The sequence below is a fragment of the Arachis stenosperma genome, chromosome 10 (assembly GCF_014773155.1).
Source record: "Arachis stenosperma cultivar V10309 chromosome 10, arast.V10309.gnm1.PFL2, whole genome shotgun sequence".
NCBI lineage: Eukaryota > Viridiplantae > Streptophyta > Magnoliopsida > Fabales > Fabaceae > Arachis > Arachis stenosperma.
The window spans coordinates 131,108,708-131,132,554 of record NC_080386.1 but is presented as its reverse complement, the minus strand read 5'-3'; the positions used below and the strand labels follow the sequence as shown (position 1 = coordinate 131,132,554).

At 28.6% G+C, this 23,847-nt stretch overlaps 2 protein-coding genes across 4 annotated transcripts; one reads left to right on the top strand and one right to left on the bottom strand.

The window, feature by feature from the left end:
* Positions 1–143: 143 nt before the first annotated feature.
* Positions 144–5,677, top strand: LOC130954232 (replication factor C subunit 3). Of its 3 annotated transcripts, XM_057880964.1 has the most exons (13): positions 146–356; positions 732–857; positions 1,415–1,523; positions 1,659–1,769; positions 1,987–2,019; positions 2,527–2,695; positions 3,052–3,233; positions 4,064–4,200; positions 4,335–4,433; positions 4,634–4,703; positions 4,889–4,963; positions 5,070–5,115; positions 5,460–5,677. In XM_057880964.1, the coding sequence occupies exons 3-13, from the start codon at positions 1,440–1,442 to the stop codon at positions 5,516–5,518; spliced, it is 1,065 nt and encodes a 354-aa protein (XP_057736947.1). In that variant the 5' UTR covers positions 146–356; positions 732–857; positions 1,415–1,439; the 3' UTR covers positions 5,519–5,677. The 3 variants fall into 3 exon arrangements, with proteins under 3 accessions (XP_057736945.1, XP_057736947.1, XP_057736946.1); XM_057880962.1 differs by lacking the exon at positions 732–857 and having other exon boundaries at positions 144–356; XM_057880963.1 differs by lacking the exon at positions 732–857 and having other exon boundaries at positions 1,395–1,523.
* A 6,108-nt stretch (positions 5,678–11,785) lies between these two features.
* Positions 11,786–14,189, bottom strand: LOC130954824 (cation/calcium exchanger 2-like). Its single transcript, XM_057881597.1, has one exon. The coding sequence runs from the start codon at positions 13,755–13,757 to the stop codon at positions 12,051–12,053; it is 1,707 nt and encodes a 568-aa protein (XP_057737580.1). The 5' UTR covers positions 13,758–14,189; the 3' UTR covers positions 11,786–12,050.
* Between the last annotated feature and the right edge of the window lie 9,658 nt (positions 14,190–23,847).

The following is a 23,847-nucleotide window of genomic DNA, read 5'->3' as shown; positions in this document are numbered from 1 at the left end:
AATAAAAAAATATAGTCGAAAATGATGTTATCTGACAAAAATAAACATTGATAGTTGTATACTTATACTGTATATTACATTTTTTAGAAACTAAAATATCCACTCTTTAAAACTTTGGACTAGTTTAAGTAATTGGCGTGAAAAATTTTCTACCAGACTGGACTCCATACAAAAAAGGAAGGGAAAAAAAAGGAAACGCGGGCTTCCCTTTCCCGCCACTAAAGGAGAGAGATGCACTTAAGTGCTTAACCTAACTCGTTATCGAGCCCTAAACCCCTCACTGGCCGAACAGAGCACTACCCAGCGAGCAAAGGCAGGTGTCGTTTTTCTCCGTTACGCAAGCTGCTTTTTATCTGGTTTGTACCATTGCCCTCGTTTCAGCGTTTTTTTTTTTTAATGTGATTAGCGAGTCACTGGTTATTGTTAATCGTTCAATTTGCAATTTCTTCCTGTTATGTTCTTCGCTCGTTGATTTCCTTTACTGCAATTTGTGCTCTTTTGATTCAGTTCTATTAAGACGTACTGAAAATTTGTTTGTTTATTTTTAATTTTAATGTTTTGGTGAACAGCCTAATTTCCCTCAACTTACGGCTTCTCTCTTTCTTTTGGTGCGAAATTTTCGAAATTTTTATGTTTTTGTATTTGATCTATGCAAACCCTAAGTTTTACAAATTTTTCGCACTCCTATCTTGCCTCGCCTCGCCTCTCGTCGGCTTCTCATCACTCATTAGGTGTGCTCACGGCTTTCCCTTCGCTGTTCTATCTTCGCAACACTGATGGCTGGCGCCGACAGCTCTTTCCGGCAGCTCTAATCTTATCATTCTCTCCCCGGCAGTTCTCTTCACGTTCCCGGACGAGTAGTTTCTCTCCTGCATGCCCTTTTTTCCTTAATATTTATTTATTGGTGAAAACTCAGGTGCAGTACATTTTAGGTGAATTTGATAGTTGAGAGCCATTAGATTAAAATTTAATCAAATCAGTCAAATCATCTAGCGACTCTCGGCTTTCAGTTATCAACTTCACGTGAATTCAACTGCACCTGAGTTTTCACCTTATTTATTATATATTTTCTGCAATTGTTTTTGTATTGTTGTTGAAATGTCTGAAGTGGTTGAAATTGTTAATTGTTGCATAAATATATTAGACATTGTGTTATTGAAATTGGCACAGTTGTTTGAAAATTGTTGCTGGACAAAAATGAGAATTTTTCTTTAATATATATGCCACCAACCTGCCAATCCACCAAAAAACGGGGTGGATTATATCTAGCCTACTTTTCTTTGGCAAGCTGGGCTGGTCCGGCGCCCTTTCTGGCAGGGTTTGGTGGGGTGGGGCAGGGCGCTTTGCCATCTGTACTGTGTGACATGCGCATCTCTTTCTTCTTTGACGTATAGTTGAATTTGAACACTTGAAGGCTAACAAGAGGCATAAGACAAAGGATGTTGTGGGTGGACAAGTACCGGCCTAAAACTCTCGACCAGGTTATGGTCCATGGCGACATCGCACAAAATCTCAAGAAGTTGGTACTGCTCCTTCCTTTTTCTTTCTGCATGTAAATGTAATTTAATCAATCTGTTGCTCAAGTTTTTAAGTTGTTTACTGTTATTATTGTTATTCATGTGTGTTTGGATGTGTCTCCCTGTGATTACTTGTTGCAGGTTACAGAACAGGATTGCCCCCATTTGCTCTTCTATGGATCACCTGGTTCTGGCAAGAAAACTCTAATAATGGCTCTTCTCCGCCAAATGTTTGGGCCTGGTGCTGAAAAGGTTCTTTTCTGACCTTTTTGTTTGTTTGTTTGTTTGTTTTTCGCTTTCTCATGTGCATTATTTGTGTTGAGTGATTGGCTTTCTGAAAAACCATAAAAGGAAATTTTGTATAACATGAGTAGTGAGTAATGTAGTTCAGTTTTGGTTTATTGTCTTGGCGCCCACAATATGATTTGTTCTAATTTTTTTTCTTTTTTTTTTTCCATATACATTGTAGGTGAAGGTGGAAAACAGGACCTGGAAAGTGGATGTAAGCTTCCTTCTATTTACCAAGTCCTTCTTCCTTATTTTGCAACTTATTAGAAATATTTCCTTAGTATTATGGTTGGGGAGATTTTCTCTGATAAACTTTCAAGTCCTGAAGATTCTGATATCAACATGTAACTAATATGTGATTTTAAAAGATTATAATTATTCAAAGAAAAAAAAATTCTGAGGCAATAATATGTAAACTATATGACTTGACTTGGAAAATAATGAATGCCTCAATGTTCCTCAAAATATTTGTGTTGATCCTTTTAACTTAAAAAGATATCCCATTCTTATAAAAGTTACTCACTGTTGTGTGTGCTTGCCACAGGATATCACACTTGTTCAATTTTGGGTTATTTTGCGCCACATGTGGATTATGATGCATAACAGATTATGTTTGAATTATATTCGAATGGATTACACATATAGCAATCTGAATCATTGGCAATTTGACATTTTATAAATCATTTGTTTCTATTTTAAAGTACTTGAGAATTGGTTTCAGGCTGGTAGTAGATCGATTGATCTTGAGCTGACAACACTATCAAGTGCCAACCACATTGAAATGAGTCCAAGTGATGCAGGTTTTCAGGATAGATACATTGTTCAAGAAATAATCAAAGAAATGGCTAAGAATAGACCCATTGATACCAAAGGGAAGAAAGCATTTAAAGGTAACTTGGATTCTTTGTTTTTAATTTTTTACATGAGTATGGTTTCAATGAAATAGGAAGTAGGCACCTTCGCATAGTCAACTAAGTTTGGTTGGATTTTTTGCACAATTTTGTCATCGTGGTTCCTCTATTTATTCATCTTTTGAAATATTTTTATCATGGACTGTTATATTGCTGTTTGATCTGGCATTTTCTAATTGAAAGTATTCTTGTTGTCCCTTTATTTTTGGCAGTGTTATAGGGGAAACCGCTTTCCCCTGGGGTTTTATAATTAATATATATGGACTAAAAGCTTTTGCGATGCCTTTCTTATTTTTTGTTGACAATTGCATTCTGATATTTTTGTCCCATATCAGTACTGGTGCTCAATGATGTGGACAAACTCTCTAGAGAAGCACAACATTCTCTCCGCCGAACCATGGAGAAGTACAGTGCTTATTGCAGATTGATTCTGTGTTGCAATAGTTCTTCAAGAGTCACAGAAGCTATCCGCTCTCGTTGTCTGAATGTGCGAATAAATGCACCAAGTGAAGATAAGGTCAGCACTTAATATATGCTACAGTAGCTAGGGGAAGAAAGGAAACTATCTTTTGCTTTCCAGTTTCTATAAGAAAAATATTTTTCAGCATTGTGGCTTTTTGCCTTTCTCTGGTGGGGATGTACTAATTAGTAGCTTTTGTTCCTAATTTCCTATTGAAGTAGGTATGATATTATGCTGATGAAGAAAGTTGGAAAAAGGAAGTATAATTGAATGTAGAATGAGTTTGCTGATCTGATAAGTGCAATGTTTGATTTACAACTATCTCCATCATTACTTTGTGAAGCTTTGCTGGCATGTTCTCTACTTAGAATTTTAGATATGCTTGTTAACCACTGCTATTCAGTATTTCAGTGGAGAAAAACTCATACTATTTGTTGAAGAAAGAAAGAAAACTAAGAACTCACTCTTGTTAACTACTGATAATAATGGTATATTTTGGCTGTTTGTTTCAATATATCTGAAGCTGCTCTCACTCTTGTTTAGATTTTGAATTTTGTACAATATGATATAATATAATGAGCAATGCTAGGGGGCCAGCAACTTTTGTGATTGGTAGCCAGCAAATAGCCATCAATGATAATTTAATGGTGTGAGATTGGTGTGAGATTTCATCCAATGACTCACATTTCTCTGCTGGTTACATGCTGGCCAAAATTCAACAAAACTACTGGCCACCTAGACTTTAATATGCTACTGACCAGTATCCAGTATGCACTGTATATAAGATAGTGTCAAAGGAGTACTATTATTATATTGATTACATCTTCTCTAGTTTTCTGATTTGAATATTTATCTGTACTTAATCTTTGTGGGAATCTCTGTGGCAGATTGTTGAAGTTTTGGAATTCATTGGTAAGAAAGAAGGGCTGCAACTTCCCCCTGGTTTTGCTAGTCGCATAGCAGAGAAATCAAATAGAAATTTAAGGAGGGCCATATTGTCTTTTGAGACTTGCCGTGTACAACAGTAAGCCCCATGGATTTCTCACCTTAGTGGATGCATCACCTTAATTCATCATCTCAATTCTAAGGCACAACTTAATGGCAACTGCTGACATTAATTCTATTTCATTTTGTTGCATGTTTCTGTATTTCTTTTAGGTATCCTTTCACTAGCAAACAAACAATTCCCCCAATGGACTGGGAGGAATATATTTCCGAAATTTCATCTGATATAATGAAGGAACAGAGCCCAAAAAGGTTTGCTTTATACAGAGTTTGCCCTCTAGATTTTCCTTATAAATATTTTGCTAGAGCATTGATAACACAATCAGGTCTACTGGTTTCATATTCAATGGTGTGCTCAATTTAATCTGAATTTGTTCACCTAAGTACCTTATGTGTCATGCATTACATCTCTTATCACAACACTTAGTCTCTCACACATATATGCCTTATAGGTTGTTTCAAGTCCGAGGAAAGGTGTATGAGCTGCTAATCAATTGCATTCCCCCAGAGATCATTTTGAAGGTAAATGCACTCCTTTGCAAATTTTCCTCATTCCATTCTAAAATTTACATGGGAAGTATTAAGGACACTGGATGCGGAACTAGGTCTGGTTTAGCTGATCCAGAGCATATGTTGTGGTTAAATTCTATTTTACGTGACTAGTTGACTCATTGACTTCAACTTGCATCTGTTGGCTGTTCTTTCAGAGGCTTCTTTATGAACTGCTGAGGAAATTGGATTATGAACTAAAGCATGAAGTATGCCATTGGGCAGCATATTATGTAAGTGCATTAATATATACTATACAGTAAAAGATTTTGTCTGGCCGTTTTTTCCTCTATTTTGGAGTATGGAGTCTCTTATTCTTTTTTCCCTTCATTGGAACAGGAACATAGAATGCGACTTGGACAGAAGGCCATTTTTCACATAGAAGGTATTTTTCCGTTGTAGTCAAAGTCAAATAGTTAGCTATATCTTGTGAGCTTGTGGGCTAACCATTGCGAATTCTTATAGACAATTTTTTTATCTATATTAGCATTTGTAATGGTCTAAATATGTGAGTAGCAATGGGGTTATACTGAAGCAACCCCATATTAAGGTATTCTTGGCCACCAGGAGTTGACTTTTCAGGATACGATTGTAAGCACAATTCATGTCTCTCCTGAAGCATCCAAGAATCACTTATAATCTTATATACTATGATATATGTTTGGCCTGTACAAGAATTTATTGCTGACCGTATATTTTTCTTTTTGCTCTATATGTTGACAATGGCAGCGTTTGTGGCTAAGTTCATGAGCATTTACAAATCCTTCCTGATTTCAACATTCGGCTGAAGATCTAGCGATGGTTTTTTGTTCATGCTACATGTTAAATCCCTTATGTACTGGTACATACAAGAGTTTTCTCATCATGTCTAAAGAGTATCTTATGTATGTGACCTAATTATCATGACTAAAATTAACATGTTTAGCTTGTAGAGGCGTTTCATGCTCCATTACTTAGTAGGAACAACACGATTTATGAACAATTTTGTTATTTCTACAACCCATTCAAACAACTCTACTCGACAACTCATTACCTAGTCACGCGAAGTTACAAATCTTCTATTCCAGTATGTGAAGTTATACCTCATCCTCTCACCTCATCTTCTGATTGAGTTGTTGATTTGGGTCTTAATAATATACTGTTACTTTAAGATCTAGGAAAATTTTCAAGTGTACCAGTATACCGGTATTAAAATCAACAGTTAAAAATCACTGAAATTTTGGTAACTGAAACACCAGTATACCAGTACACTTGAAAGCTTTCCAGATCTATTATATCCATAAGTTCAAAAAATATTGTCAGTTACTTGAAGTTTTACTGTTATCCTAATATAATCCGAGGTCTGGACTCTGGAGCATCTGGGGACATGAAATAATTATAAATGGAAATGTTGAGGGAGAGAAGATTAGCTGCACTGGGGTAATAAATGATACCGGAAAACTGAAATATCCAATATGGGAAATGTAGTGTGTAAAGCACAAAATCCACAAATCATTGTGGACCACCGCTCTATGACTTTGGGATCAATTTGCCCGAGAGTAAAATCATGATGTTGCGGAATCATGTTGAGCTTGAGATCAAGGTTGATGTTGAGGTTAGGGTCTTTCAGACTTCCACGATCAAATTAGGCAAGTTTGTAAAATAAGGAGACGTGTTTATATATTCCATGGAATTAGATTTTGATGATGTAGAGGAAGAAATCTAAGTATTTCTCTTTCAATGATATGATATGGAGAAAATAATTTGCAAGGTCCCAATTTACAAGGAACTGAGGGAGTAAGTTCAATTCTTATTGTCTACGTTATGTAACTTCAATAAGTGACATGATTTGGGGATGACCCATATAACTGAAATGATACCTTTCGGTTTCATTGTCTGTTGTTTCCCTTTCACTACACAGTGGCACAGTTGAGAGTCTACTCAATCATGCAATAATTCCTAGCTGAACTGGATTTATATTCTTTATTTTTCAGCCAATATTTATTTTGACCATCTACTTTATATTTAAATTTGGTTTAACCTCTAATTAAACCGTTTGAAGCACTTGGCCTTCTGTCTTACTCGGTTGCCGGCCATCCAGTAGAATATTTGGCCCATTCAATCAAAATTTGATGCAATGAACACAAAAAAGAACATATATGTCATCCTCCAAAGTAGGGAACAAAATCTTGCTATCCTTTACACTCAAAGGTCTCAACGACAGGTGGTATTAGAATTTAGTTGAAACCGTTAGTAAATGTGGACAATGTTACAAGCTTGGGGCGGCCATGCAAATTTACTCATCAGTTGGTAGATTTGACAAGAAGAGTGTGGATGTATATTGAGATATTGGATTTGATTCGATGAAAAAAATAAGTTTTAAGAATGAGTTTTATTGACAAGTGATCATGTCGATCAAAAAACAAGAACGAATGTTAATGCGTTCTATGAAAAAGTAGAGAGTATAAATGTACAATACTTTTTGCATTGTATAGTACAATATATAGGCTCGTTCCAATTTTGGTATGTAATATTATTTAAATTTTTATTATCACGAATATTATATTATAAAAAATTTGGTTAAATGGAATAATAAATTGCACCTATAAATTTTAATCATCTAAGTGAAAGCTAATAAGATCCATGAGCCCTCACCAAAATTGCTCCATGATTAGTCCAAGTGTTGGAGCACTTCTAAAGTTGTGATATCTTTCTCCAATAATAGAAGGGAGCAAGCCTTAATTTTTGAGAAATTCTTATTCTTATATACTCCTACGATATTATATATATTGTGCTTGAATTATATCGTTTATTTAAAGGAATTAAGTTGCAAATATTTAGTTTGCACAAGTATTGATATGTTATCGTATTATTAATCGAATGATTTGAATGATTATATGTAAGAAACATTTCATATTATTGGTGGATCAAAGGTTATGCTATTTAAATTAGGAGCAATGCTAGGGGCCAGCAATTTTTGTGATTGTTAGCCATCAACTAGTCATCAATGATGATTTGATGGTGTGAGATTAGTGTGAGATTTCATCCAATGGCTCACCTTTCTCTGCTGATTACATGCTGGCCAAAATTCAATAAAACTGCTGCCCCCTAGACTTTTCATTAAATTAGTGTAAGTTGTTAAGTCACTAGGAGTGATTTAGGTGATGGATGGTGAGGGATTTAGATAGTGTTTTGGAGGGAAAACATCGTTCTTATGAGGATCGGACCGAATAGAATCGACCAATTCGATTGCATTAATCAAGAATTGGCCATTAAAATAGTCTATTTAATTCAAAATCAATCCAATAAAAAAATTGAAACAACTAGTAAAAAATTAATAATTAATCAATTCACTTCGATTTTTAAGGGTTAATCAATTTAAAATAATAAATTTATTTTTTTTAAAATAATAAAATTTAAAAGTGATAACTAGTTGACTACGACGTATAATTTGATTTATTATATGAGGTGGACTTATGTTATAGGTTTGGTATATCACCCTCTGTTTCAAGGAAAACATTCTCATACAGAGTGAAAGAATACAGAGATCAGAGGGAAAAAAAGAAAAAAGAATCATATGTTTTGTGAGTCATTCTTTTTTTTTTTTTTTTCTCTTTGTTTTTGGATAACGAATGCCCATAATAAAATTTTATGTATCCTATGTATGATTTTTTTTGTTGGTGACTATGTATGATATAAATATGCATCATGCATGTGAGTATAGTTATTGTTTCAGAATAAATATTTAATGAAATTTTATCGATTATCTTGAAAGACAATATCTGAGAAAGCGATCATTAATGATTTACATAATTTAAAAACAAATATTATAATGATAACCATTGTTAGTTAGACTTATTAAGATAATAAATTCCTAAATTTTATAATGAATTATTTGGTCAAAATTTTACAAAATAATTAAAACAAACTATCTTTTTTATTATGAGAGAGATAGAGATTAAATGTGAGGTATGCATCACCAATCCAAAGTGGGTAGTGGATAGTTGTCGACAAATGGATTCAAAAAAAATGAAGCTTCAATGCGTTTTGATTGAAGTCAAGAATTGTAGACCAAGAATTTGACTAATACCATATCCATGCTTACTTATTAGGCCACTGAAAACTTGTAATTCATTCACATCTTATTCTTAATTCACAAGAATTGCCAATAGCCAAGGAAATTAAAGCTATGTACAAAGTAGCAGTGGTAATTAGTGATGCTTTTGATGCAAGTATAACCCTTCTTAAATTTATTGTACATTGTTTATCGTATATCCAACTGTTTAGATGCATCATTAAATCTTAAATATGACAAAGTAAATATATTTTGAATAAAATTATTTATTAATTTTAAAAAATAATCATATTATATGTATATACAAAATTAATTATTCGTACAAAATATATATTAAAATAAAAAATAATATTAAAACATGTGTAAAATAACACACACATATATATAAATATATATATAATAATTAATTTAATAATTAATTTTTAATATATATATAATACTTTTTATTTTCAAATATGATTTCAATATATACTGTTGTTCAAAATTACTTTTAGTTATTCATTATGTCAGAAATGATCATATTAAAAATATTTTGACACTTATTCACCACTCTCATTTATGACAAATAGGCTTTGTATAATCAATAAATGTAACATACAATAAACAAAGAAATAAACAATATTTGAAACAAAATAAACATAAGTAATACATTTCACTAATATGTTTGGTTGGAAGAAAAGAAATAGAGAAGAAAGAAATAGAAAGGAAAGAAAGGAAAGGAAAGAAATTGAGTGGATTTTTATTTTCTTTAGATGTGTTTGGATGAAAGGAAAATAGGAAGGAAAGAAATGGTATAAAAAAATAATTTTATCCTTATATTATAAAATATATTGAAAAAAGTAAAGGGATAATATTGGAAGCAGAGAGAGATAAATAATTTTCTCTCCATTTTTTCTCCATTGTTGGAGGAAAAGAAAATTGGTAGGTCCCACCAATATTTTTCCATTCATTTTCCTTCCTCTCCCATTTCTCTCTTCAACCAAACAAAGAAAAATAACTATTTTCCTTTCAATTTCTTTTCCTTCCTTTTCTTTCTTCCCATTTTCACCTCAAACAAACACACTAAATTCCAAACGTATATTAAATAAGTATAAAATAAAAAATGCATTTTAAGCAATCTTTATTTTGTTTAGATTTACATGCATGTTTGTTGAATTTTTGCAAACTACAAGTCATTTTTTATTGTATTTACCCTCTTTCTGTTATCCCTGGAGTTGAATACCCCCCTCAAGAATTGTTTTTGATCCAATCCGGAGGAATCAATAGAAAAGGCAAATCCCTTATGATACACCAGATCCGGCTCCGTTATTGATAGAGTGAATAGATCTGCCATTTCTTGAGATCTCTCTTCTGATTCAAAATCGTGGTGTAACGTGTATCCCCCTCGTTATCCTTACTAATTCTTTCAAAATTATACTATTTATCTGTGTTATATAGGTAAATTCTACTGTGCCATTCTTATAATAACATGTAAATTACTCTCTGTAACATGTCGTTTTTTAATTAGTTGTTATGTTAACTATAGTTAAACTATTTTAAAATTAGACTAGAGCTCAAAATGGATAATTATATAATTTATTAAAATATTAAAAATTAAATCTATGCTTCTTCCCCAAATCATACTTCCAGAAAACCCTAATTTAGAAAAGACATTAGTTGATGCAGTGGAAGCAACAGGACCAAATCTAAGGCCTGCTGTACTTTTCACGAGTGAATAATATTTGATGTCTAGCTTCAATGAATCTTATCAATTTAGATTCGTAAACTTCAATTTTCTGATTCATTCTTGGTTTGTCATATTTCTGTCATATTTTAGAACTGTAAGCATTTGTGATAAAAAAATTATATCAGACTTGAAAAGAAATGTATCATTAATATGGGGAAAATGACACAAGATGGAAGGATAACAGACCTGTCTTACAAAAGAAAATAACAAAGAGAAAAGAAAAAGCAACCAATGAATCATAGTCTTTCGATCTCACAATATATCTAAGCTAGGAAATCTTCTAAAATGATCCGAGTCTTTGCACCGTATAGAGGCCAAATATCTAGTTCTGTCCCATAAAATTTGTTTAACTGAAAATCTACTATTGAAGGTGCATAAATTGCGTTCCAGTCAAATACATGTATAAATTTTCTGAAATAATTAAAATGAAAAAATTAAAAAGGTGAAGGTGAAGCTTAGTAGAAACGAATTTGAGTAGAAAATAATAGTGGAAGGGAGGAAATGTTCTTCACTCCCCAAGGGAGGTGTTCTTTAATAGAAGGGTAGAGCGAATCAAATTAATAGTTTAATACTGATTTGGTAAAAAACATTTAAATTTATTTTTTAATTTTTACAAAAATTATATAATCATCTATCTTAAAAAAATATTTAATTATAAAATGACCCTATTTTAGTTAAGATGTTAATTTTTATTGGATTAAATTAACTCAAATTAAAACTAAACATTCAATTAAAAGGTGTCACGTCATAAAGGATAATTTACATATTGATTTAGAGGTGTCACGTCATAAATGATAATTTACATATTGATTTAGAGGGAGTTGGGTAGAACTCACCATATATATATATATATATATATATATATATATATATATATATATATATATATATATATATATATATATATATATATATGATGAAGAATAAAGAAAAAAAAAAAAGAAAAGAAAGTAGATATAGGTCAAAAAATGTTAATGCGTTCTAAAAAAAATAGATAATGTAATATTCTTTGTATAATAAATAAAAAAATTGAATTAAATTAAATATTTAAATTTTAATACATGATATTCTTTAATTTTTGATGATTATAAAAGTTATATTATAAAAAATTTGGTCAATTAGAATAAGAAATCGCACCTATAAATTTAAACTATTTATATATAACAATAAATATATAGACAAAAAATTACAGTACTCTTAATAAAAAGCTTTTAACCAACACTCTATAAAGATTAAAGACTATAAACAAAATTTTTAAATTAATAATTGGGACCTTCCTATAAAAGTTTCCTTTACATAATGCAAAGCCATTTTGGCAATACTAACAATAATAACTACACAACACTTACAGCAAATTCATACTAATAAATAATTCTTACATCATGAACACAATTCTAATAGCATCATAAACTTAGGAACTCTCATAATAAAAACTCATTCATGACTGTTTCTAAATCTAAGTTATTAAATTTGTATCAATACACCAATTTTACAATAATAACAGGCTTACAAATTAAGAATTATCAATTATGAAGTTCTACTAGAATTGGTCTAGATCTAGAGACCCTTTACTCTGAACTAGCCTCAGAAATAGAGAAACGAAGTAAATTACCAAAAGCCCCACTCCCAAAAGTCCATTAAGTTTCATATCTTTTCTAATCAAAACCACAAGTGCCCAAATCAATCCAATGACCAAAAACCCCATTGTCTCCCATAGATATAAATCCTTAGTTATCACAACACTTTGTGGGTACTGTGACCAAGTGCAAGTCACAAGAGACAAACCCAACCCAACAAGAGTATTGAATATTGGGCCAGCATAGCAACCTGAAATTGCAATTTGAGCACCCTCAGATCCACCATTTATAGCCAGGGTTAAATTCGTCATTAAATCCCCAAGTGAATTCCCCCAAGCAAGAACCGTTAACCCTAGAATTGAAGGACTAATTCCACAAATGTATCCAATTGAAACTAGCAACCCTACCAATTCTTGAGCTGAAATATAACTCCAAATCACACTCATCAGAAACCCTCCGGCAAGCCATGGAAACAACCACTTCCGCGGCGGCGGCGCCGACATATTCGTAGTTAAAATTGCCGCTATTCCAAGTACAATTCCAATTAATAAACCGATCCCATAGATCATAAAGGTGCTCATAAAATTTTCTCTATTAAAAGGAACCCAAATTACACATAACAGAACCGGTGCCAAAATCACTGAACCCACAGCAAATGGCTTTGACCAATTTTCTTCACAAACAACCGGAATTGTCAACCTCCTTGGCAAGTAAAGTGGCATCTCAAGGGCATAAAGGGAATTTCGCCATATTGAAGATCCCAAACACCAGTTCCTCTTTTCTTTAACATCATTCATTTCATTTTCATCAATAAAACCTTTCTCAATGGAATTCAGAAGCTGCACGTTCAGATTTTCAGCAATATCAGCAACACCATCAACCTCGACAACCCCGACTTGATGATCGCCACCACAACCACCCTTCCATCGCGTCGAAGACACGTAAACAACAACCACATACAACCCATACAAAAGAGTAAAACCAACTGCACCAAGAACATTGATCTCACCACTGATCAAGATGCCAAACAAGAACAAAAGAACGAGAAAGAGAAAGCAAACATCTCTCACAAACGCAGATTTGATAACCCCAACACTCTTGTTACGTATTGAAATGCTAACTAGGCCCACAACAACACAAGTGACAAAAGAAACCCCACCAAGAACAGTGTTGAAGCCAATGCTTTGGGTCCCACTTCCTTGGAAAGAAACAAGGCTTGAGAAGACATCACTGGCACCATTGCCAAGGGAGAGAAGAGTCACCCCAGCAATTGTTGGCGACAACCTAAGAAACTTTGAAAGGTTTTCAAGTGAAGGACAAAAATACTGACAAGTTGTGTTTGCCAACATGTAAAACAAAACAAGGAGCCAAAGTATCAATAGAGTGTAACCTAAAAGAGGGAACCTCCCAAGCTTGCAATAGAAGAAGAAAAGGTAATCGATGTAGCCCTGAGAGACACATGGATCGTTGGATTTGAGGTACAGACACTTGTGTTTGTAGTCGCCATGGTTGTGCAAACTGTTGCAATCTTGGTCGGTTGTTATGTTAGAGAAAGAGTTGTCGGTGTGGTTGTCCACATCGACAACTTCAGGAAGTTGCAAATGAACAACCATGAAGGCACACACCACTATAAGAAAACCAGTGTTCAACAACAAAGTGTAGTGACCCATGTTTAGATTGGATTCAAAAACACTAATTTTGGCACAAAAATAGTAACTTGATGATTAAGGAACTTCAGGGTATATGGAAATAAAGGAGTAAAGAAGAAATCTAAAGAGAAACAGAGTATAAGACCGAAACAGAGACCATGATAAAGAAAAGGAATCAAAGAAAAGATCCAAACTTTGCTGCTCAATGATTGCTTTTGTGTTTCTGGTTTGAATGAACAAACTGGTGTTCTTTGTTTGGCTTTTGATTGTTAAGGAAAAGACAGAAGAGGATGAGTGAAAATTTGGCAAAGCACAAATAATTTTGATTTGGATATAATAATGAAAGTTGGCTAGATTGGAGTCCCAAAAAATATTAAGATACTAATAAAGGTTTCAACCAGAATCACGTCAATGAATTATTGTATGTTAAGATTTGCCAACACAGGACGTGTTGTCTGTGTGTTTGGTTTTTGCAGTCCATTTTGAGGAAAATTTCTTGGAAATATATAGGGACGTTTGAATCGAACTGACACGTGTGGGTAAGAAAGCCACTAGGTAGACTTTAAAGATTCCATGATTAATTTAAACTTTATAATCATGGTACCAGTTTATAAACATTAATAAGAGCATAAAATACATATTAAAATATAAAATATATATTAAAAATAAATAAAATAATATATATATATATAGTAATTATTTTTTATGTATATGTAATATTTTTATAAATTATAATATTTATTGTTTATTAGATTATATATATATTTTAGAATAAAATAAGATAAGATACGAAAAATAAGATATAAAGAATAGAAATATAAAATTTAGTGTTTTTATATTCTATTTGGTAATAAAATAAAATAAATTATAAAAATTTAATTTATTTTTATTTTTTTTAAATTTGAGAAGAAAAATATAATAATAAAAAATATAATTATAAAAATTAATAAAAATAATGAAAAAATAAAAAATAAATTGTATTTTTTATTAATGGTTGTGTTTTTTTTTGTCAAGATACATATAAAATACACTAATTTCATATCTCTAGATACAATATTTTTGTCTTGCTAAATATATTTTAGTGTATGCTATGATGTCTATATATATTTACCTAACTTACTAAAATGAGATAAAATTTAATATTTAAATTAAAAAATATAAAAATAAATAATTTTTTAATATTTAAACTTACTATAAAAAATAACGGCAATTTCGACACCAAAATTACAAACACCACAGAATTTATCATATATTTTTGTGTTTATGTTCCTATTTCACTGTCTTTTTTCCTGGTAAACAAATACAATCTTATTTACTATAAAAATATTACGTGTACTAAAAATTAGTTATGATATATTTATGTATAAATATATATATTATTTTATACATTTTTAATATATATTATACAAATTACTAATTTAGTAACTATATGCATAATATAATTAATTTACTAATGAGAATAGAGTAGAGCTTTTCGAGTATAATTTTTATTTTTAAAATATATTTTACTGTACATATCTATAAAAAAATAAATATATAATAACTATATTTAGTGGTTGATTTATTATGTGAATTTAGATTTTTTTTATTCAAATTAGCTATCTATGAAAAAAAAAAGAAGAAGAAAGATTCCATTAATAATTTTGAGAAACTGAGAAGTAACAACCAAGATCCCCATTAGGCCCATCTTCTAATCTTGCATTTCACATCAAGTTTCCTCCCCATGTTGACCTTTGTGACTACTCTGTGGATAATTTTCGTGGCAGTTCTTTCTGTTAATTCATTTTATTCCTTTTATATATGTCGGTATGTCCTTTTCACATTCTATCTTTTTTTTTTCTTTTTTCATCTTGGGAAAATTGTGTTGTAAACGTCATTCATCATCCATGATACAAGAAACAAGAGGTAAAGAAATTCCATTCACACAACGTCTGGACATCTGGTTACAAGGCCATATAACGCTGTAGAAGTCAAATATTTCAGTGACCTTGGCGGTTTGGAATTGACTGGTGTAGTTTTTTTCTTCTAATCTTTTAACTCAAAAAATGAATTGATAAGAAATATTATCACTCCCATTTTAATAAATTTAGATTTTTTAAATTTTGAATATCACAAGGATAAAATATTAATTTTTTATTATTTATTTTATAAATAAAATTTAAAAAAATATGAGAAAAAAATTATTCAAAAAAAATATTATATTTTATCTTTTAAATTGAAAATTTAAAATTTAGAGGATCTAAATTTTATTTTAATTGTATTTGTTTTGCTAGAAATATTTTTCATTTTTCCTCCTTGTTATTTTATAGCTAAGATTAATGATATTTCATTATTTTGTGCATTATTTTTTTTCATACCAATAAAATTTAAGGATGAAAAATTAAGAGTTAAAGTATTAAAAGTAAAAATCACATCAAAATCTAAGATGTTAAAATGAGTGTTAATATATAAGTTAAAAAAATTTAGTGTACTAGAATAATTTCTCTTCATTAAAAGTAGTAGCATTCTATATATCTACTAGCTAGTCATCATAAATTAGAAGTTTTATTTTCAGTTTAATTAAATCCATTTTAGTATTTATAAATATATAATAACAAATATGGAGAAGTAGATAACCAATTTTTGTGTTTGATTTTGTATTGTGTGTCCTATGTGTATCCTTTTATATAGGATAAATGATTTGTACACCGAAATTATAATTTTATTTTATAAACATAATTTACAAGTATTATTTTGATTGTAGTTCTCATTTATTTTTTCCTATCTTATCTTCTTTGATAAAATATATTTTTTATTTTTAAAATTTGTAATTTTTTTAAAAATATTTTTAATATTTAATTTTTTTTAATGTTTTTTATTTAATTAATTGTTCTTAAAATTTTTTATTTGTTTCAAAAATATTTTTAAATATTTTTATTTTTGTCTCTAATATTTTAAATAAAATTAATATTTAAAAATAATTTTGATACAAATTAAAAATACTAAGAATAAAATTAAATATAATTAAACGTTAAAAATATTTAAAAAATACAAATATTAAAAATAAAAAATATATTTTATCCTATTTTTTTATCTTAAATTTAAGTTGGTGTATAAAAAAAAAAAGTAACCAATTTACGTGTGCAAATAACATTAATGCCTTTATCAATTTTGCAGAACTTTACTAATTTTTCTTTTGTTTGGTTAAAACCCTACTCAGGTAGTTCTTCGGTTTGGCTAGTAGCAAGGCTGCCGTTATTTATAAGTATGAGATATTGAGACAAAAATATAGAGATATAAAATTATGTTTGATAGATAAAATGAGATATAAATAAAAATATTATTTTTAGATGTATTAAATTAATATATTTTATATTTATTTTAATAAAAAACATAAGATATTAATAAGAGATATAACTTATTTTTAATTATTTTTTTATTATTTGTATTAATTTTTTATAATTTTATTTTTTATTATTATATATTTTTTCTCAAATTTTTTGAATGATAAAAAATGAGAATAAATTAAATAGAAAATCTAAGAAGATAATACTTTTATTAAAATTTGGTCAGCATTTAATAAGTAAAAATATTAATTGATGGCCTCTTAACACTCTTCTAAATTAGACTTTTATAATTTATTCTAGTTCATCACCAAATAAAATATAAAAATACTAATTTTTATATTTCTATTTTTTATATTTTATTTTTAATATCTTATTTTCTCATATATTTAGAATAAAACGTAATATAAAAATCTTATAAAATTCATTTAAGAGAACACAAGGCCATATAATAAGATTATTTTTTAGGTATTAACTTTTTGATGTGGAGTTCTTTTGGAAATATTGATCTTCGATACTCATAACATATTCATTATATATTTCATGAGATCATATATATACGCCGCATAATATGATATATGGTAAAGTACTAAATTAGTACTTTATGTTTGGGTGTAATTTTATTTTGGTTCTTAGAGTTTAAAGTGTCTTATTTAAATTTAAAAAAATTTCATTTAGTTTTAATGTAATCTCATTGTAAGATCAAAATTAAATAATTAATGAAATGTCCTACATGACAACAGTACAAGAACAAGGTCGATAATTTAAAAAATAAATACAAATTCCAGATATACAAAATCAATTGTAGATGCATCAATACTTTTATGGTGGATTCTATGGTGTAGAAAGGAAATTGTTTCTACATGTGTAGAATGATAGGTGTCAATGCATTAGTAGTTTATGTTGATGGCTCTTGGATGGGAAAGAATTAATTAGAGCACACAATTGTTGATTCATTGGACCCACAAAAAAAAGAGAGTGTGTGACATTATATATGTGTCATAGAGACAATTTATTAGATTTTTTTATTTTAATAAATTAAATAAATATTTTATTTATTAAAATAAATAATTTAAAAAATTATTACCATGTAGACGAGATATATGTATTTATAAATATAAAAATATATTTTATAAAAATAATAAAATTATTAATAATTTAAATTAGACCAAACTCATAAAAATAGAACATTTCAATTAATATGGAAGGTGGACGATCTTAACCGTACTACTTCCATCCACCGGCGTTTTTTATTAGAATTTACACTAAATCAATTCAAATAATAATAAGGCTGGATTCGAATCCCCAACACTTGCTTAAGCAAACTAGTGAGCTAACCACTAGACCAAGTTTATTAATTAGTTAGTTAAAACCGCCTATTTCTTCTATTATTTTGAAACTGCTCATCTTTTCTATTATTTGAAACTGCTTATCTTTCTTATTATTTGAAATATTCTATTTTTAAGAGTTTGATTTAATTTAAATTATTAATATTTTTTATTATTTTCAAAAAATATATTTTTATATTTACAAATATACATATCTCGTTTACAATAAGGATATATTTACGATAAAGAGATATATGAAAATTAAAAAATATACATATCTCGATACGGATAAAATTATCTCGTTTACAGTATAAATAAGATAAGAGATGCTGATGTATTTTCCTAATAATTTTTAAAATTATTTATTTCAAAAATAAAACATTTATTTAATTTATTAAAATAAAAATTCCCACATATTATTTGATTTATTGTTAATAAATATGTGTATCACTAATCAAATTAGAATTAAGTCCATTAGATGAAAAAAATTTTGAAAAAAAAATATTTTTTAATATTAACCAAAATATTTTTTATAGAATTTAAAAAGAAAAAGATCTGGAAACTAACTTACTTTCACTCTTACAATTATTACTATTAAAAACGAAAGAATGTATAATTTAAGTAATAGGTAATTACTATTCATTTACCGTGGTTAACAAATTTAATTTGTTTTATAATTATATGTCCTAAATATATTACTAATTATTTTTTTATTTTTAATATTTTACATGTTTTAATTTATAAATTGAATTGATAATTTACTATAATTAAAGGTATCCCATTTTTTTAGAAGAAAATATTTAACTTTGAACAAAAGACTAAATTAGAACGATATAAAATATTTTAGACAAAAGTAAAATATTTTTTCAATTGTAATTGAATGAATTGAAAACATTAAGGACAAAAGTATATTTTACCCTATTATTAAATATTTGAAAATAAATAACAATTTACAATTGAAAAAATATTGTTTGGTCCATAATATTTGAACTAAATTCTAATTTTATCCTTAATGTTTAAAATATTTTATTTTTGTCTAAAACATTTTATATCGTTCTAATTTAATCTTTTGTTCAAAGTTAAATATTTTCTTCTAAAAAAATGGGATACCTTTAATAATAGTAAATTATCAATTCAATTTATAAATTAAAACATGTAAAATATTAAAAATATAAAAATAATTAGTAATATATTTAGGACATATAATTATAAAAACAAATTAAATTTGTTAACCACAGTAAATGAATAGTAATTACCTATTACTTAAATTATACATTCTTTCGTTTTTAATAATAATAATTTTAAGAGTGAAAGTAAGTTAGTCTCCAAATCTTTTTCTTTTTTAAATTCTATGAAAAATATTTTGGTTAATATTAAAAAATATTATTTTTTTTTCAAAATTTTTTTCATCTAATGGACTTAATTCTAATTTGATTAGTGATATACATATTTATTAACAATAAATCAAATAATATGTGGAAATTTTTTATTTTAATAAATTAAATAAATATTTTATTTTCTGAAATAAATAATTTTAAAAATTATTAGGAAAATACATCAGCATCTCTTATATTTTTTATACTGTAAACGAGATAATTTTATCCGTATCGAGATATGTGTATTTTTTCAATTTTCATATATCTCCTTACTGTAAACGAGATATATGTATTTGTAAATATAAAAATATAATTTTTGAAAATAATAAAAAATATTAATAATTTAAATTAAATCAAACTCTTAAAAATAGAATATTTCAAATAATAAGAAAGATAAGCAGTTTCAAATAATAGAAAAGATGAGCAGTTTCAAAATAATAGAAGAAATAGGCGGTTTTAACTAACTAATTAATAAACTTTGTCTAGTGGTTAGCTCACTAGTTTGTTTAAGCAAGTGTTGGGGATTCGAATCCCGCCTTGTTAATATTTGAATTGATTTAGTGTAAATTCTAATAAAAAACGCCGGTGAATGGAAGTAGTACGGTTAAGATCGTCCACCTTCCATATTAATTGAAATGTTATATTTTTAAAAGTTTGGTCTAATTTAAATTATTAATATTTTTATTATTTTTATAAAATATATTTTTATATTTATAAATACATATATCTCGTCTACATGGTAATAATTTTTTAAATTATTTATTTTAATAAATAAAATTTTTATTTAATTTATTAAAATAAAAAAACCTAATAAGTTGTCTCTATGACATAGATATAATGTCACACACTCTCTTTTTTTTTGTGGGTCCAATGAATCAATAATTGTGTACTCTAATTAATTCTTTCCCATCCAAAAACCATCAACATAAACTACTAATGCATTGACACCTATCATTCTACACATGTAGAAACAATTTCCTTTCTACACCATAGAATTCACCTACTTTTATTTATCATTTTTTATAATTTAAATGAAATATTTTTCACAAAACTAAGGAAATTGATAAATAAATGTATCAATGCATTCACAGTTGATTTTGATGCTTCTGGAACTTGTATTTATTTTTCAGATTATTGACCTTGTTCTTGTATTGCTGTCATATAGGACATTTAGTTAATTATTTAACTTTGACCTCACGGTGGTACTAAATTGAAACTAAATGAAATTTTTTTGGATTCAAATAAAATACTTTAAACCTTAAGGACTAAAATAAAATTACGTCTAAACGTAAGGGACCAATTTATTATTTTATCTTATCATATAACAAACTAATTTTAAAAAAAATAAAAGAAAAACCCATAAATAATAATCTAAGCATTAACTAAACACAAATAGAGAATAATATTACACTCCTTAAATAATAATCTATAAATATGTAACATTATTAATAAAATTCAAAGTTCAAGATTTAAAATTTAAAATTTAAAAATAAAAAAATATTACACTCCTTAATTTTTTTCGAAACAAATACATTAATATTCACCAGTCTAAACTTAATGGCTCTAATTAAGTAGAGCTAATGTTGAATTTTGGTTCATGAATATCATACAAGAATGGATAATATCCATCAACATGGCGTGCATGTTGATCTAACACAGACGTTGTTATTTTGAATTTTGGTGTATGTCGAGAACACAGCTGAATGAGTTGTTCATTCTCTTCTTGTTGCCATTATCAGAAAACTGTCATTTTATAATTTGAACCTAGTGATCTGAATTGATCGTCAAAGAATCTCGTCATCTCTTCCAATTTTTTTTATATATAATGAATACCAAGATAGATAGCTAGGCATCTGGACCAAGCAGAAGATAAACATCATATATATGTAACAGATAATAATATTTATTATTCTTTGTCCCTTTTTCCTTTTTTTTTTCTTCTTAATATTGCTGTCGCTTCCACTTTAATAATTTTAGTAGGGTTAAAAAATTTAGATATGGAAGTAAAATGAGTGTTATATCTTAACGCGATAATTTTTTGTGTTTTATAAAATTATGAAAGGTACACAAATCGGACATTTCAATTTGTGTTTAAAAAATTTTAAAAGTTTGGAGTACACAAATCGTGTGTTGAAAAAATAAAAAAAATTTAGAATACACAAATCGGACCTAATGATTTGTGTTGACCAGATTTTTTTAATTTTTTCAACACAAATTGGACGGTCCGATTTCTATACTTAAAAATCGGACGGTCCGATTTGTACTCCATACATTAAATCATCCTACATTTTAAAAAAATACTATAGTAGATCATAATTTAAAAAAACACTATTGTTAATCTAATATTAAAAATAAAAAAAGTGACTTTAGTGGTATAGGATTTATGAAGATGTTTATATTTTGAAAACTGAAAAGACTAAGATGGAACAGGTATTAATTAATTCAGCCAGTAGTCACAAAAAAATATTCAGCCAGTTGATTTAAAAATTAGTTATTAATATAAAAGAAAAAATGAACATAAAATAAAACATTATAAACAAAAAACAATAAAACATCTAAAATTTAGGTAAAAAAATATTTGAAAGTAAAATAAAAATAAAATAAATTTAAATTTTAAGTTTTGAAATTTAAGATTTATTTAGAATTTAAAATTTATGATTTGATGTTTAGAATTTAGTATGGGTGGAGATGGCAATGGATGGCCCATGACAATAATGATAAATGAAATTGTGGTAGTTAAAAAAAAGAAGAAGTAAACAAGAATAGAAGAATACTTTTATAAGACTAAAATCCTTATTAATCGAAGTTGGCTGAATTTTTGTTGTTGACTTCCTAATTTGTTATATTTTGTAATAACTAATTAACTTTAGGTTGGTCAAAGTGATTAACTCATTACTTAGTTTATTCATTTAAATAAGTGTTACAGAGTGAATATTTTCGTAAAATTTTTCAGTCCTTCCGTCATCTCTTCTGACTAAAATAGATAGAAATTACTTACGTGTCAGTTAACGTTGTTAAGTTGGAAGTTAATACTCTGTTAAGTTTTACGTTGGCCATTAGAGAATGGACAGAAGTCGATTTGTCCCTTTTTAGAGACCTAAAACTACGTCGTTTTTGGGTTTCTCGCCACGTGCCATTATGGAATGGTAAGGGGTCGATCTGTCCCGCTTTAGAAACAAAAAATTACGTCATTTTTAATCTTCACTGAAACACAATGGTTTGAAAGTGATTCCATGCAGCTAATCTCTCACTCTTCTCCCAAGCCAAATACAAATCCTAGGAGACCATGATTGGTAGTGGAGAGCGTTGTTCATCATCAAACCCATGAAGTAGAGACGATTCAGGCTGGAGCTTGAATTCTAGTGGGAGTGCTGGAGCTCCGAGGAAGAATAAATGAGTTGCTCGAATTTGTTATTATGATTCTCATGCAATATTGTTCATGTTAGGGACGGTGAAGAATCCAGATAGATTATTCTTTCGCTGCCCAAACTTCAAGGTAATTTTTTAGGATTTAGCTATTTTTTGTTTTCAATTTCTATTCCATAGATGATAACAAATGTTAAACATTTTTGTAGATTGAAAAATGACATTGCAACTTCTTTGCATGGCTAGACGATCATGTCTTCATGTGGTGAGGATGCTAACAAGGCTGTCTCATTTGGGGCATCAAAGCATAAGCAGAATCGATTGGAAGGTCATAGTTATGTGGTAGATAAAAAAATTAATGAGTTAGAGAAAAAATTAATTGGTTTGAAGGATCAGTTAGATTACTGCAGATTGAAAATGGGTGAAAATAGATATATTAGGTATGCGTTTAATTTGTTAGCATTTTTGGGTGGGGTTTTAATTGCAAGCTTGTTCAGAGTAAGTGTGTAGGATTTTGATAGCTGAATTTTGTTATTTCATAGAGTTGAGTTGTGAACAACACTTTTAATGATGAATGAAATAAGAATTATTGTGGTGAATTTGTAAAATTTGAACCATCACCTGTGATAAATATGTTAAATTTCATCCCTGTATTGATAGTTAATAGCATATATATCATAAAATAAACTTAACAAGTATGCATGCTAATTAAGTAGCA

Excerpts from the sequence above, each read along its gene's own strand:
- LOC130954232 (XM_057880962.1), top strand. The coding sequence starts at position 1,440 with ATGTTGTGGGTGGACAAGTACCGGCCTAAAACTCTCGACCAGGTTATG. Across the intron at positions 3,234-4,063 it reads ATGCACCAAGTGAAGATAAG|ATTGTTGAAGTTTTGGAATT; the intron begins GTCAGCACTTAA and ends TCTCTGTGGCAG. Across the intron at positions 4,201-4,334 it reads GAGACTTGCCGTGTACAACA|GTATCCTTTCACTAGCAAAC; the intron begins GTAAGCCCCATG and ends TATTTCTTTTAG.
- LOC130954824 (XM_057881597.1), bottom strand. The coding sequence starts at position 13,757 with ATGGGTCACTACACTTTGTTGTTGAACACTGGTTTTCTTATAGTGGTG.